This window comes from Artemia sp. Qi Xiang Cuo, chromosome 2 (assembly GCF_049724085.1).
Source record: "Artemia sp. Qi Xiang Cuo chromosome 2, ASM4972408v1, whole genome shotgun sequence".
NCBI lineage: Eukaryota > Metazoa > Arthropoda > Branchiopoda > Anostraca > Artemiidae > Artemia > Artemia sp. Qi Xiang Cuo.
The window spans coordinates 88,950,251-88,965,053 of NC_142795.1; the positions used below are offsets into that span (position 1 = coordinate 88,950,251).

General features: G+C 34.0%; 1 protein-coding gene across 1 annotated transcript in view; it reads left to right on the forward strand.

Moving 5' to 3' along the window:
* The first annotated feature begins 12,971 nt into the window (after positions 1-12,971).
* The window catches only part of GatB (glutamyl-tRNA(Gln) amidotransferase subunit B, mitochondrial), a 46,493-nt gene continuing 44,661 nt past the window's right edge, over positions 12,972-14,803 (forward strand). Inside the window, exon 1 of the mRNA XM_089104184.1 lies at positions 12,972-13,143. Coding sequence (XP_088960310.1) covers positions 13,120-13,143 — 24 coding nt within the window. The 5' untranslated portion in view covers positions 12,972-13,119. The remainder of the gene's footprint in view (positions 13,144-14,803) is intronic.

Sequence of the window (14,803 nt, forward strand, 5' to 3'; positions counted from 1 at the left end):
AGCAAATTCCATATGATATTTCAAAGTGCTATATCTTCTATAGAAATGATACCTCTGTGCAAATGACCCTGGTAACCCCAATTTATTTAAAATATACCCGCAAATGCCTCAGGCATAGGGTTCAAATATATAGATGACTGGCCCGTGGTAAGGCATATTACGCAATCACTGGCAGTGGTACTAGATGCCTTACTATGACCCTGGTAAGGCATATTACGCAATCACCTTCAGTAGTGCATTCTAGCATACTACTGCTGATGCCCTTTTTAGTAGTCGAAAGTGATTGAACGGAAACTAATCCCCCTTCCACTCCCACCCTCCCACACCCACCCTCCCATTTGCCCATTATGTTTAAAAACTAATTGCTACCTTAAGATTGTATAATAATGCAACATGTTAATGCATATTCCCGAAAAGGCATCTCAGCAGTATTCCAAGAACGATTTAGGGTATTGTATTCAAACTTTCGGGGCTACTTCTGCTCTTAAAATTTAACCAAATCAAAATAGCGCAAGTGTATCCAAGCTATCAAAGAAAGTAAATAATTTTTTTTGCGAATGGTATCAAGTTTTCCATTTCAGGTCAACTGGAGGAGTTATGAAACTAAATTAAACAGTACTATTTCTGTCCATATTTTTAAAAGGGTGTATGTTGTGAAAAATTGCTGAAAATTTTTCTCTACCATACAAATAGCTGGCCAAACTATAAAGTCTTAAAAAAGGAAAAGATTTAAAGTATTGTTTTCTTTTTCCCTGAAAAGACTGTGAATATAAAACGAACAGAGATTAATTGAAAAAACTTTTTCCACAAAATAAGTTTTTCAAAGAAAAGTAAAGAACTCCATTAAACAAAAAATGAGCAAAAATAAAATAATCTATCAAGCGTGAAATTACCACAAATTAGCATCGATAAATAAATGAAACCCAAAACGAACAGAAATTACAATAAATAACAGAGTCAAACTCAAAACGAGCAGAAATTAACATAAGTTGGGTGCAAAACCCCTATACCTTCCCGAGGCCAGAACAAAATTTGAACTTTACTGAAAAAATACAAATGAATGTGCATTGTCAGTTTAATATACATATACTGATATTTAGATATGAAAATGTTAAAATTATTTGATTTATCAAAGTTATAAAAGTAAAAAATTTCATATTTTTTTCAGTAAAGCGCAAATTTTGTTCTGGCCTTGGGAGTCTTGTCCACTAAAGAGTGGACAACGGCCCCTAGAAGCCAAAATAAAAAGAGAGTTTTTTAAAGAAACTGTCAATGGATGTTTTGTTCCCCATTGAACACTATTATCAAACTGAAGCGAATTTCGAAGATGACAATTTCAATGATGTACTTTTTATTAAATTTGGCGTCATTTTTGAAGGGGTTGAGGCTTTTTATGATACTCTGAAGTATTTCTTCTCGTAACCTAAAGTTACTGTTAAGTTGAATCTGAATAAAACTGGTAGTTTTGAAATAGTGCTACATGGAATAGACAGTAAATAGCAATAGATTAAAAGTTACTGTTAAGTTGAATCTGAATAAAACCGGTAGTTTTGAAATAGTGCTACATGGAATAGACAGTAAATAGCAATAGACAGTTTCTCTCAAAACCATTTTTTGGCTACTATGGGCCACGATTAGCTCTTTAGTGGGAGGCTGCTACGACTGCAGCTATGGCCAAATAATAATAATAATGACGTTTCTAATTAAATAAATCATTCAAACCTAAATCAAGTGGAATTAAAACCTAAAGTGGAATTAAAAATATTAAAGATATAACTTCTTAGTCCTATTGACTCCACAGTTTTAAAAAGATTTTTTTAATTAAAGGTTGTTTGTGTCCTTGCACGCTTAGAGGAGTCATTATTTAGTTAGTTGTGTTTCGTTTAAATCGTTTTGAAAATAGGAATTTTCTGTAATTTGTAATTGCGAAAAGAGATTCAAAATTTTGAAAAGAGCCTGAATTCGTAAGAAAGTAATATTCAAGTGTAATGAAAAGTATAAAATTAAAGTTATTATTTTGGGAAAACTTTAAGGTTATTCCATCTTGAACAAGCACGGATCAAGAGCCTTATTTTTTTTTTTTTGGGGGGGGGGGGGGCACTGCCAAAAGGAGAAAGCATAACACTCCCCCCCTCTACAATTTTATTTAAAATAATTGAATTAAGGCTGGGTTTGCTATCGACGTAACTTAACGCAACGGGAGATCAACTGGCTCACTTTGCCGCTTGTGCAAGGCATTGGGAAACTTAGTCGAGGACATGATTGCCACTAAACAGCGATATGCGTTGGCCAATCAGAGGTGACCCCCAGTCAAAAGGAAGGTTACGCACTCTGCCTGTTGGATTTGGTGAGTTGTAATATTTTCGATTGCTCTTTGATACCATCACGGTGTTGTTTGTAGTCAATATAAGATGAATGGATAATATAAACGTCTGGATACGAACGTGAAAGGCTCCTATAGAAATAGGACAAAAATATATAGAAAAATCTTCTCTCTAAATACAATGTTTGAGAACCTGCCCATTGTATAAACTACCGCCGCAACCCTGAAATTAGGTTGCTAGCTACCCCTGCAACCCGGATCTTGACAGACACCATCTATGATGAACTTTATCGATACTTTAAGTAACTCTTTTTCGATATGAACCGTATCGATCTTTTATGTAATTATCGGTCTGTTCTGATCTGTTCTCGGTCTGATCTGATCAGGTCTTTGTTTCATGTGAAATTACAAACAGGAAAAGTCTGGGGCTTTTTCTCAATTGGAATAGTAAGAGACGACCTGGCTACAACCTATGATTATGACGTCATTGATCAATCTATAACATGAAATATGCAGTTTTTCGTAAAAAAATTGATTCCATTTTAAAAATAATTTGTTTTAATTGCAAAAAGTTTTTAACTCCATTAATTTCCTTTAAAATGAACCATTGAACAACTCTTTACGATGTTCCAGTGCCAAGCTATCTGTGGAAAAATAGAAAAAAAAGACGCAGTCTCGGTAGAAAGCTGTATTACCTGTCACTTTTCTTGATTTTCAAGCCAATATATTTCCCTTGCTGTTCAAGCCAAGGGACAGAAAGCTTCCGATACAGGGTTTTTTGACAAGGCGGTTATAATGGTGTACTTTTTGTTTTGATCTGACTCTATTTTTAAGGATTTATGGGTCATTAAATTTCTTAACATTGGACGTGATCGTCTCTTACTAGGTTGCTAGCTACCGCTGCAACCCTGATAAACAGAAAGGAGGAAAAAAATTGACGACAGACTTTGTTAATTCAACTAAAATTGCTGATTTGACATCCATTGACTTCTATGGCACCTATTTATGTATCTATGATGAAAATACAGTTTTCGTAAAAAATGATTTATTTAAGAAAAAATTTGGGGTAGTTATAAAAGGCACTGTATGTAATAATTTCCTTTTAAGTGAGCTATTGAGCTCTCTATGATGTTCTGATACCCTGCTAGCCTTGGAGAAAAAAAATTGGAGACTCATCAGTGCTACAAACGGAAAAAAAGTGATTTTACTTGTTGTTCAAGGTGGATAACAGTAATTCTCCTATATAGAGTCTTCGACCATGTTCATTCCAATGGTACAATTCTCATTTTAATCACACGCCTTTTTAGAGGGGTTTCAGTCTTTTTTTAAATCACGACAAATTTGTTTTTGCAGTAAACTTTTAATTGTAAGATTAACCGAAATAATTGTTACCATTCCTGAACCAGTGTCAATTTTTTTCATTAGACAGTTCTTTTTTTTCAAAATGTGTTTTTAAACTTTTTCACATTACGGGCTTCGGCTCGCCTTACAAAAGTCCGGAGTGGCAACTGGCTGCTCAATGTCGCTAATGGCCGCTGTTCTGGTTGACTGGCTTAAAAAAGGAACAATAAAAGTCTGTCACTCTGTTCCTCTTTGGTTTCAATAATAATCGCCCACTCGTTTTAGTTATATATATATTTTTTTTTATTCATGCCACATTCTGCTAGCCACAGAGTTCAATATGAAAACAAAATATGTTAGCTTTTGGTTGCTTCATTGTGATAGTTCCCGAACAAAACACAAGGCAGAGTGACTAGTATGCACATATACCTAGGGCACATACGATATTTTTTTGGCGGGGGGGGGGTTTACAATAAAAAATGCATCACAATTTTTCTTATAGTGTTTTTGCTACAGTCTTACAATTCGGACAATTGTTTTTTTTAGGGGGGGGGGGAGGGGATCACCCCCACTCTGGATACTGTCTTGGCATATGAAATAGTCGAACAGCTCCGTTCAGAACTAAACACAGCTCAATTCAAACCTGGTGTCTCTCAACCCTTATTTAACTCAAACCTTTTAAATATAACCTCTATTCTACTCAAACCTTATTCAAATTCCCCCTATTTAAATCAACCAATGATTTAACCCATACCTATTCAACTGAAACTCCCATGAAGCTCTACCCACCTGATACAACTCAAGTTCAGTTTAAATCAATCCTGATTAATTCCACAATATAATTGAATAAAATATCTTTGTGGCAAGAGATAACAGTCTGATTTGATAAATTTTCTTTTGTAATTGGTTATTATTGTGCAAGTGGTTCTTATCTGATGGTATTTTAAGGGGCTTAGGATACAAGTTTCTAGTCAATTTTATGCACGAAGTTATATGTTATAGACGTTATAGTTGACCAATCCCTGTGCCAAAACAATTGTTTCTTTTTGACAAATCAGTTTTAAATGGATATTCTATTAACGAATAGAAGTTTATTAAACTGTCAATTTAAAATAATTAGCTTCATGGGATTGAGTTAGACCAGAAGGATGGGTTGGGTTAATTGGGCTTTCATCAAACGGGATGGAGATCACTGGCTTTTGTATTAATGGGCTTCTGTGCAAGTGGGCTGATCTGAATGGGATTGAGTTACATGGTCACTATTTTGAACTGTGTTTTTTTCAACAACAGTAACGAAAAATAACAATGCCATGAAAGGTTTATAATGGACTGCTACCAAAAATAAGGGTGGAACTACTACCCCATCCAATACTTTAAAAGGTCATTGGCATTTACGCCTCAGTAAAAAGGATTTATATCGCTCCCAGCAACCTACACAACTAAAAGGAAACGATAAATAATCAAAGTGGTATAATCTCGAATAGTGTGTGTACTTGTCAAAACTTCAACAACAACAAAAAAGAAAATGACACTACCAATAAAGGTTGTATCAAATAAAAACATATTTCTTAGAATAATTATATTTGTGATTTTCAATTTGAGGTTAGGGCAAAATGCAAAAAAAAAACAACATAAAAATAATTAAGAAACCAAGAACGAGGGTGATTTCCAACAAGTGGAAAAGAAATGGACAAAAAGACAATGCAGATATTTCGGCAAGGACTTCTGCCAAACCATCCTCAGTGCTCAACACAAAAGTAGGGGGGGGGGGGAGGTAGGAAGATTTAAATAGGAAACAAGAAAACAAACTAACCTTTCGAAGTAAACTGTAACGAGACTTCCAATTTAATTTGACTGTTTTAAAAAGGATACCATATTTGTCAAAGCTTCTATTTGATTCTATTTAACTCAAAATGATAATAAATTGATGCCTAATGCCCGTGTCACATCATAGTCACATCTGTCGATAAAGTAAGCCAAATATCATGAATGACAAGGCAATTTTCTTGGTATTAGCGTCACACTTGTATTTAAAAAGCAAAAAATTAAAACTGCAAGAAATTAGTTTAAAGAGCTTGCACCAACTGTAATTCGTGTCTAACTGTTCTCTACTAATACTAAGTCTTCTTAACGTTTGGCATATTCCTCTCCCAGACAGAAAAACCGCTGTTCTAAGTCTCCATATTTTCTAGTTATAAAAATTATGCCTTAAACTATAACTTTTAATTGGTCAGTCAAGAAATTTATGTTTGAAAGTTGAACAATGTTCAACTCGAGAAATTACAAACGACGAACTTAATTGGCGCTGTAGTCGTGCGTAATTTTGATTTGATCGACAAGTGTGACTATGACGTGGCACGGGCTTAAGTCAAACTTCTAAAATGAACAATAGCAATTATGAAGAAATCTATTAGTTCTTTGATTGAATATTTGAACTGGCTAATCAATAAATGATCTACCTTTTGGGTTTCTATTAATTTAAAAGGAAGAAAGTATGAATGAAAATTTCCTGTATAGAGCTTCTTGTTAGTAAACATATCATAAGCTGCGATTCCACTTCAAATTTTCTGAAATCTCTAAAAGGCTAGTGAAAAATCCTAGAAATCCCCGTTTTCAACGCAAAAATCCCTATAGGTTTCCCCATTTTCTTACTTCTTTCCAAGTCACTAGTAACCTTTTACTTGTACCAAAATATCCTCTTTTGAGGTTTAAAACAATGCTTTGTATTTACCGACTAGTTAACCTCGGTTTTGATTTATAGATTCTGGCGCCAGATTTTGAATTCTGGACCTTATAAATATATTTATTTCTTTGTTTTTCTTTAATATTTTCGTTTTCTTCTCTATGACTGTTTTTGCAACACAATCGTTTTTATTTGAATTGGTATGGTGGATTGGCATGACTTATATCCAACCAGTCGCTTTTTCAAGAACTAATTTTTTAAACATGTTTTTACTTGTTTTTATATCGAGTTGTGATTATGTTTAAAAAAAAATGTTTTAAAAAAAAAAAATTATCTGTCGACGAATCTGTCAAAAGGTGACTTAAAATATGAAATTTAAGGATATAAAGCTGCTGAAAATGTACTTTGGGTAATACAGGAAAGGCAAAATATAAAAGAATACTTAGTTATTGTTCACATTCGTGTAGTAAGGTGCAATAAGGCGAATTAGATCAAGTAAAAGAAATAGATATCAATCCTGTTTTCTGTTACGCATGACCAATCAGAGTGTTTAATTTGTTACGTCAGCAGGTCAGTGGATATGGTGGTGAAAATAAATAAATATTTATTTTACATGGCTATTTTTGTTAATTTGGGTTATAAGGCCACACTGCTTGTCACACCAATATGAAAAATCCATTATTTGCCACAGAATATGGTTATATTGACAATCAACAATAATTAATTTCTAGTCACCATCAGATTCAACGCCTTCATTTTTTCCGATGGTAGCTGAAGCCTTGACTCTTTTCATGTGCAGCAGTAGCTGCACGTCTCCACGAATGCATGGGGTATTTTCTTGAGCCCGCTTCATACTATGTTTCAAACAGTTCGTGGTAACGAACTGTAAGTAAGGAGCGACCCGGCTCAATGGTAACCGAAACTCTAAAAACGGAATTTTGATACCAATAGATACATCACAAGAATAAAATTTTAATTCTGATTTCAAATATATAAACTTAATCAAGTTTAATTTTACCCATCAAAAGTTACGTGCTTGAGAAAATTTGGCTGATTTTTGAAAAAAGGGCGAAAGACCCTCTACAAACAATAGAACCTGGATGAAAATCACACCATCATATTCAGCGTATCAGAGAACCCTACTGTAGAGGTTCCAAGCTCCTATCTACAAAAAGTGGAATTTTCCATTTTTTGCCAGAAGAAAGATCACGGATACGTGTTTATTTATTTTTTTTCTTTTCCCCAGGGCCGATCGTATCGACCCAGTGTTTCTAGAATATCGTGGAAGGGCTCATTGGAACGGAAATTAAAAGTTCTAGTGCCCTTTTTAAGTGACCAAAATAAATGGAGGGCAACAGGGCCCCCTCCCACGCTCATTTTTTCCCCAAAGTCACCCGATCCAAATTTTGAGACAGCCCTTTTTTTCAGCATGGTCGAAAATATTATAACTATGTATTTTAGGATGACTTAATCCGTCGAAGCCCCCAGGGGGAGGGCTGAAAGTTATGAACTTTACCCAATGTTAACATATAGTATTGATTATTGGGAAGTATACAGACGTTTTCAGGGGGATTTTTTTCTGGTAGTGGGGGGTGGGGGGGGGTCGGGGGTTATATTGGAGGATTTCATGAAGGAAGTTTTCATGGGGGAAGGGACATTGCTATGAAGGGGGCGCCGGATTTTCCATCATTATTTTTAAGAACACAAATCAGAAATTAAATATAAAAAAACAAGTTTTTCAACTAAAAGTAAGAGGAGGTGAAAGTAAGGGTGGTATTGACTAAGGAGAGAACCCCCTCATATACGTAATAACATATACGTAAAAAAAAACAAGCGATACGGCTCAATAGTAATCGAAACTTTTAAAAATGGAATTTTGATGTTAATGAATGTATCAAAAGAATGGGCTTATAATGCTGATCCTAAATATATAAATTTTATTAAGTTTAGTATTACTCATTAAAGGCTACGAGCCTGAGAAAATTTACCTGATTTTTCAAAGAGTGAGGAAACATCCCCTACAAGTGAAAGAATTTTAGTGAAAATCCCACCGTCAGATTCAGCGTATCAGAAAACCCTCTTACATGGGTTTCAAGCTCATATCTGCAAAAATCTGCAACTATATCTGCAACGTATTTTTTGCCAGAAGAAAAATATACGAATATAGAAGTTCGTTACGTAAGTTAATTTTTAAATTACATCAGAACCAAATTTAGAGACAGCCATTTAGCAAAAGAAGATTAAAGTTTTTATATAAATTTTGTTTACTTATTCAAGGACAGTGAGCCAAAATAAAAGCTGCATTAACTAAAAAACGATCAGAAATTAAATTAAAAAAACAAGTTTTTTAAACTGAAAGTAAGGAGCGACATTACAACTTAAAACGAACAGAAATTATTCCGTATATGAAAGGGGCTGTCCCCTCCTCATCGCCTCGCTCTTTACGCTAAAGTTTGACTCCGTCTCACAACTTTATGTTTTAAAACAATAAAAAACTTTAGCAAGAGCGAGGCGTTGAGGAGGGGACAGCCCCTTTCACATACGGAATAATTTCTGTTCGTTTTAAGTTTTAATGTCGCTCCTTACTTTCAGACTAAAAAAACTTGTTTTTTTTATTTAATTGTTTTAAGAATCTGACGTAACGTTTCCGTTTTAGGCTTGTTCCGTCTGTCTGTCCATATGATTTTCACAACCCTAAAAAACCTTTCGATGACAACTTTGGAAAAAGAAAACACACACATTATTGCCAATTTTAGATTTGCGCATTGCTCGGTTCTGGAAGAGAAGTCTGTAGTAGGCACTAGGAGCATCCCATCGTTCCAAAATTTCGTCCACCGAAGATTTGACTGAAAGCCATCGAGTCTGACCAGACTGCAGAATCTTATGTATGTCAATTTGGTAGAACTTTTAAAATTCAAAGAAAGCTTGTTGCCTCTTGTGATTAATAACCTCTAAGGAACAAAAGAGACTTACATTTATGGTGGGTGTTTACATATAGTAGCTGTTCCATTTTGTCTTTTCTCAAGTTCATTTTTTTAAGCAAAGTAATGTAGCCCAGTCTCATATGACAACTTTACAGTTATGTAGTACAGCAGGCAGGGGGCTCCTCAATGAGTATCAACTAGCTTTCAATCTCCGTTAAATAATAATCTTGTAAATGAAAAAATTCCTAATTAACAAGAAAGTCATTTTCCTATGGAAAAACAAAATGTTTGAAATGTCAGTACAAAGCGACAGATCATCTGGTATACCCAAATTTTTTTAATTTTTGATATCATTAGAGGGTAGCTTCAGCTATTGATTACACTTCAATTATCAAGAATCAGAATAAGGCAGGGAGGCTGTTGAAATAGTAGAAGGCAGAGAATATTGAATGAAAATAACACATAAATTGCTCTTATCTGGATAACTAAGTTTTCGGTAAAAGTGCAGAAAAGGGCAGGAAAAGGGATTCTTGACAAAAACATTTCATTTGTTACTATACATTATTCAGCCGAATGTGCTCTGAAGGTGCAAAATATTGTCCTGTAGAAGCAGGATATAAATAATTATTTTTTTTTACTGCGTGTCCTAGCTTAATTCGCAGTACCTCTGCACTTTTGACTGCAGTAGTCCCTAATGTGCACCTTTACCAGGTTTTCTTCAAATTATTAGTAGTGTTGAAAGAATTTAGGACCCCTCTTTTCTAGACTTCTAGGTCAATTTAGTTGTTATCGTCATCTTTTAGACCGCTCTATCCAGCATAGGCAAGCATTCAAACATAATGAACTTCCGAATTGACTGTGCAAAAGATCCTTAACTCACTTTATGGTGCGTCCAGACTATCAGGTCTCTGGAAAAATGGGATAGAAAACTATTTCCATCGTATTTTCTTTTTCGGGTTGGAAGAGGATTTTATAGGGCCAAAGCCCTAGAAATTCCTTAAAAAAATTCCAGAAAACTTGTTAAAATCCCTAAGAATCCCCAAGTCTCTACATGAAAAAGTTTGCCCCTATAAGACCTCAAAAATCCCCATTATAGGGGAAAAATCCCTAGAATGGAAACACTGGGTACAATTTTACTGTAATTTACCTATAAAAGTACCTTTTTACGTTAAATTTAATTCTATCCCATTTTAAAAGGGCTCTTTCCCAATCTAAAATAATTTTTTTTACATTTAAGATTGGCTTAGAAATTTACTGAACTAATTTTCAACATGATTAGGATAAAACAACAACATATTTTCGGCTCTTATTTGGGTGAACTACTATTATTTCTCAGATCGTTCTGCATTAGGGTCTTATTGGCTTAAGATTTTATTATAGAAATTTCAAGTGGATGGGAAATGGTTTCAGTCTTTTTCAGGTTCTTTTTTTTAGGGGGGCGTTCTCCCATTAGATTTGTGTTTAAATTTGGGCTCACTTGTCACATAGACTTAGGGATGCAACTTCCAACTTGTAAGAAAAAACACCTCAGCAAATTTTTGAGCCTTCTAATGCCCTTCCCCTCCCCCACATAAATTCAAGGTCCTCCTGGGCTAGACAAAATCTCTGAATTTTCCGAGCAAATTTAAAAATCAAGTTTTTTGGCCCATCTTCAGGAATCCCATGCCCAGCCTAATAATTCATTCCCATTCAAAAGTCATTTAAGTCCAAGAATTTATGGATGTTGCTTACAATCCGTTAAAAATTAGGGTTTGAGGTCTCCTTCTTGGGCCTTAATTTTGCATAATGCAATTGTTTTTGTTGTTTCCTGCATTTAAGTAGCATGGGCCCAGAAATGTATTGATGTTGGCTCAAGTTGTTCGAAAAAACTTTTTTTTTAATTCCGTGTAACTTATTAGAGGCTTTGCCTCAAGTCTGATGTATTTGCCAATTTGGATTCCCTTGTCCAAAGGACTCACAGGAGTTTCAAGCAAATCAGACTCAGTAAAGGTTTTGAGCCTCTATCCCTTTCTCACCTCCTTGCAAAATATAAATCGTCTCAAGCCAAGTAACAATCCCTAAAAGTTTGTATTTTCGCACTGTGACGGAAGTTAATTGGACATTTTTTTTTCTTTAGTCCTATCCCTCGTCAAAATCTCTGTTTTCTCCTTCAAATTAATTGGCGTCACTTTTTCTTTTAATTTATTCTGAAGTAGGTTATCCATGTTAAAAATATTTTTCAAAAAGCTGATGCATCTATCTCCCTCCTTGAGCTCTTAAATAAATTTGGCATCACTTCGCATTCTTTAAAGATTTATATTTTCTTTGTTCAGCATCATCTCGAATATGCTAGTCCAGTTAGGCACCTTAGCATATCCCGAGAAGAGCTAAATAAAGTTGAATCTATCCAAAAAACAGTCAGGTGAATAATTTAAAAATTACGTAAAGTTTCATATTCTCTTTTTATAAAAGAAACTACGTTAGAAACGCTGTAGTGAAGAAAAGGTTTGTTGTACCTCTGTATTTTCAAAAGATGCAATGGCAAACCCTTGCTCGGAAAATATTTTTCCCAAAAGACACTCCAAACACAGATTTTACCTGCATCGGACTTTTTCTCAGCCTTCATCTGCATTATTCCACAGTCGCTTTCACAGTTCCAGGTGTGAAATAGTTATTGTTGCCCGCATTACAGAACAGATTAACAAAGCTTCCCGATAGTTTCTCTCTTTTTATCATTTGCACAAATTATGCCTTTGTCTTTAATGTCTTTTTTAATTAATATTTTTTTTCTGTATTTTATTGACTTTTACTCGGTTTTATTTTTGTTATGACCCCTTTATAGATTTTTTGATGAATCTGATAAAATGTAAGTTTTAAATGTTTTTTATGAATTTGCTTTACAAATTTTGACAGTTTAGGTTTCTCATATTTTGCCAGTTTTTGTGCATAGTTTTTTTTTTAAGTTTTGTTTTATGTTTTTGATGTGTTTTTGTTTACTGACACCGAAATCCGATTTCAGGGCTTGTGATAGAGATCTTTTAAAATCAATTTCTTATCTTACCATCTTTAATTTTAAAAGAGGATTTTGGGGATTTATTGAGCCAAATTATCTTAATTTGCGTGATGTCTGGGGGATAGAAAATTTAAATGGGACAATTCACAAATAATGTGTATGTGTTCCCCAATAATGTGCATTCATCCTCGAAATTTGTAATTTCACTCGTTTGTTGGGTTTCGCTCATTACTAAATTTCGAAATTCACATACTTGACAACGTTTTCATACTAAAGTTTTCAAAAGTAGAAAATGCTTTATACTTTTTAGTATAAAAGGGATAAAAGGACTTATTGGTAGTTCATATACCCTGCTACAAATTTTTGGAACTGAAACTTTTGAGTAAAATCAAAAGATAAAAATTTTCATGCAGACACATTCAATTGCATAGAAAAACAACAACTTTTCAGCATGTTTCAAAGGAATATTTTTTCAGACTAGCAAATAAAAGAGCTTGTGAGCATGGGCGCCCATAAGCTGAATTCCAGGGGGGGGGCAAACCTTGTCTAATTTGTACTTTTAATGCTATATAATAGAAATCTCAGTACAAAAATATAAAAATAAGGCAGCATCATCATAGCAATTTTTTAGCTATGTAATGTTCAAAATATCATTACTGGGCCATTTTTTTTGCAGAAAAAAGTTGGGATCAGCACCAATACATCAAGATACATCTGATCTTCTCTAAAATGTAGCCACATTGGCTTTTTATTGATCAAATTAAGTTAAAATGGCAGCTAATATTATATTGATGAAACTATGTTCCAAGTGTCAAAAATACTCATCTGATGTAGTGAAATACCATGCCTACTAAAAATGTTCCTTCATCTGAATTCAAATGTAGGTATTGGCTTCTATTATGAGATTCATTTCTTTTGAGAATATCTTGTAGTAAACCTTGTTAAAATTTTTGATAGACAGCAACAAGCCCTGTCAAAATATTGGTGACTCTGTCAAAACTTCACTGAACATGTAAAACAGATGAGAAACAATTGCTATTGAAATTCAAGGATTCTCTGACAAAAACATAGTTGTCAAAATTTACAGGTACTTTCTCAAAAACAAAGAGATTTTGATGATTATAATAATACTTCATTTTTTAGGGAATAATATTTCCTAAAAAACTTTTTTTTAAATTGTAGTTTTGCTGATTTGATGCTAGATGCTAGATATTTTCATTATCTAAGGAACTGCTGCTTGGCCTCATGCTATGTTCATATTTTTAAGCATTAGACTTGGTGGATCACAACACCCTAATTCATTTATCACTGAATAAATTTGAAGTAGATTCTCTCTTAGTAAATTTTGTGTGTTTTCTTTCAAGTAGATCCCAAGCTGTAAAATACAAAATATTCTCTCTGAACCCCTCCCTAATTAGTGTGGAATTCCTCAAGGAACCTTGTTACGACCACTCTTATGTGTAGTATTGATTTGGTAAGATTCCCTCCAAGGTGTTAATGTGTGAATGACCTGCTGACCCTTGAAATATGTCATAGAACTGCCTAAAATGACCTCATCAAAATTCTACCCATGTTTTAGATAAAGCTTAGAATTTACATATGAAAGTAAATCCTCCTAAGTCAAATAAAATGACAATAAACTTCTTAAAATTCTTATATCCACTCCTGTATTCTTAGACCCTATCCCACCCAAAATGCTAATGAAACATGTTAAACTCCTTGATGTCACAAACTTCTAATAATCTTAAGTAGGACATGCACATGTTAAGAATTCTGGACTCTCCAGACAAAGAATAGTCAGGACTAATTTATTTTAGAAGTAGATTAAACTGGTATATTAACTTTGAAATGGCCAACTGTTGACAAGATTTTCACTGTGAACAGCAAATCTTTGCTGGACCATTAAAGCTGAGAGAAAGTGGGCCATTCCAGATAGCGTTTATAGAGAGACCTATATCATACATTATATTATAGAGACCTAGGTCACACGATTACACCCCATATGATTATCCAATTTCGTCCCAATGCTTGAGGCAATTTTTTCAGTTTTTGCTTCCACTATCTGAATAGTGTGTCATACATTTGCACATTTAAAAAAGTTGAAGAGAAATGAAGAAATAAAGTAAAAAGAATAGGTATGTTGAATCCAGCAGGATCTGCCCACAAGTATTCCCCCAGTATTTTGATATGTGTCAAATTGGGTTCCAACTTATGCCAAAAACAGGTAACTTTTTTGTTCTGTCAAATTTGTTGGTGAAAACGCTCCAATTTAAGAAAATCAGAGTTTTATACCCTTTTCTGATAAAACTTCCAACTTTTAATGAAACAGTTAGATTTGTAGATATTTTTTCTACATACTGAAACCCTTTTCAAACCAAATGTCTTTAAATTAAGTCTTCTGGAGTAGAAAAAGTGTTGTTTTTTTTTACAAAAACTGTTGAATCATTGGTACCTTTACCCTTGTTAAGTTATTGAAAAGTGGTTAAAAATAAATCAGTAGTTTATAAATAAGTTGTTCAAGAGTAACATATTCCAAAAAT